A 2397-nucleotide genomic window follows, 5' to 3' on the forward strand; every position below is an offset into this window, starting at 1 on the left:
AGTTTATGCAAGTAAAATGAATTTATTTTGTTTGAAAACTTTTCAGAGTAATATTTATGTTGCTTTGATGTTGTTTTGTTAGAAAAAAAAAAATGTAGGTTTTATAAATTTGGATCATGAGTTTAATTGAACTTCAATTCATTCCACTGGGGTTAATACTGGGATTATATGTTCTTATAAATTTCATACAATGATATATTCAAATAAAATGTTGCCTCAATATTGAAAAACAAATCTACATATTTTGCATCATAGTTTTTTTTTGGTGTAGTTCATATGTAATCTAAATTTCTTAATTAATAAAAAAGGGGTAAATACAGTAATAGCATGGAAACATTAAAAACTTTGAATTTTTTCACATTCACTCATTAATGAAAAGTTGCTGATCAGATACAATATGGTTTTAATTGAAAAAATATGAATTTACGACTATTTAATAAAATAATATTATGAGGGTTAAAGAGCTTGATTTGAGCCGGTTTGGCAGCTGCAGCGCATTCAGAGAAAAGTAGGGGTGTAACGGTACACCAACATGACGGTTCGGTACGTACCTCAGTTTTGACGTCACGGTTCTGTATAGTTTCGGTACAGCAGGAGGAAAAAAACTAAACATAAATTGTTTTGTTTTTTACATTTAACAATGGATTACTGAACAAATTGCTCTTTCTTTAAATAAATCCAATTATAATTAAATTTTTTTCAGGGATAAAAATCTACCTCAGCTTCTGCTCTAAACTATAGTAAGCCCTTTTACATTACTGTAAGGTTATAATTAACAACAGAGCCCAAACTTAATTTCAATTACTATTTATTTTTAACTTCAGCACTCAAATAAAAAAATTTTATGCAAACATGTAAATTGTTTTTAAATTAACTTCTAAATTATACAATTTCTATTTGTATAATTTACAGAGTCATAACTTGTTTCATAAAATATTTATTTAAACATATGCATTAAATAATTAAGACATCACTAACACGTAAAATAAATGAAGTACAGGCTTAGTCTAATATTTCACAAAATGCTCTTCACTAGACTTCATTTCTCTAGCAAATAACGAGCTGGAGACACTGATATAAATGCCTGAGGTAAATGAAATGCTACGTGACAGCTGTTTTAATCTTTCCGCGGTTGAAACACTAATTGAGCGATTACGCAAGGGGTGAGATGTTCATTCATGTATATTTTGCGTTAAATCTAGTAATAAAGATGAAGGGATGATCGCGCTCCGTGCTTCCGTTAGAAATGAGGCGTTAGTTTACGGCGATCTGTCGCGCCGCATCAAAGAGCGTCAAAACGGCATTTATTGTCTGAATTTCCTGAAAAAATTGAACGATTTGAAAGACCCGTACCGAGAATTTTCGGTACAAATACATGTACCGTTACACCCCTAGAGAAAAGCGAACCTCAGGCATCCTGAAGTGTTCTTGAAGACCGTGTTCCACTCTGGGGCTCCGGGTCGGGCCGGGTCGTTCGGGTCTCCTCTCAAACCCGAGTGAGGGATAATGATCTCGTCGATCAGCGTCTGCAGGCCGTGGTTGATGACGATCATCTTCAGAGGCTCATGGGAGGAGATATTCCACAGTGTTCCTGAGAAACACATGAGGAATCGTCAGGAGACTCCGTTCACTAGAACTAAGAATGATTCCATTTACAGGCCAGTCGTGGCTTGCTATTAAGCACTGACGGAACTACAACATTCAGTTCAATTCAATTAAATTCAGTTCAATTCCCTTCTCTTCACTTCAGTGCTGGTGACCAGTTAAGTTAGTGGAAGTGTTTCTGTAGCTCAAACAGAAGAGAAGGAAAGAAGTCTCTTCTGCTCACCAAGGCTGCATTTATTTGATCATATGTTGCTAGCATGTTGCTAGCATGATTAAAATGTTACTAGCATGTTGCTAGCATGTTGCTAGCATGATTCACATGTTACTATCATGTTTCTAACATGGTTGACATGTTGATAGCATGATTAGCAAGTTACTACCATGTTTCTAGCATGACTAGCAAGTTAATAACATGTTGCAAGCATGATTCTAGCATGATTAGCATGTTACTAGCATGGCGTTATCATTTTGTTAACATGGTTAACAAGTTACTAGCATGTTTCTAACATGTTGTTAGCATGATTAGCAAGTTACTAGCATGTTGTTAACATGATTAGCAATTTAATAGAAATTATGCTGTTTTGGTTTTGATAGTCTGGTTTACGAAAACCATAAGCCGGATCAGTTAGAAAAGATATAGCAACCCGAGTCCGACCAGTCTGAAGGTCTGACCCGAGTTTGGTGGTTGTAGCTTTAAAAGTCTAGGAGGAGATACATTTAAAAATTTTAAAAAATGTCTCAGAAGAAGAAGAAGAAGTTTAAATAGGATTTCAGTAAGTTGGCTTTTTCAAG

At 34.8% G+C, this 2397-nt stretch overlaps 1 protein-coding gene across 1 annotated transcript in view; it reads right to left on the bottom strand.

Moving 5' to 3' along the window:
• Window positions 1-1407: 1407 nt before the first annotated feature.
• Window positions 1408-2397, bottom strand: part of LOC107733973 (armadillo repeat protein deleted in velo-cardio-facial syndrome-like) — a gene marked incomplete at its 3' end in the record, with an annotated part of 6373 nt that continues 5383 nt past the window's right edge. Inside the window, exon 2 of the mRNA XM_016545839.1 lies at window positions 1408-1591. Within this exon, the coding sequence (XP_016401325.1) occupies window positions 1408-1591 (184 nt within the window). The remainder of the gene's footprint in view (window positions 1592-2397) is intronic.

Source organism: Sinocyclocheilus rhinocerous, unplaced genomic scaffold (genome assembly GCF_001515625.1).
Source record: "Sinocyclocheilus rhinocerous isolate Xijiao unplaced genomic scaffold, SAMN03320098_v1.1 scaffold16209, whole genome shotgun sequence".
Lineage (NCBI taxonomy): Eukaryota > Metazoa > Chordata > Actinopteri > Cypriniformes > Cyprinidae > Sinocyclocheilus > Sinocyclocheilus rhinocerous.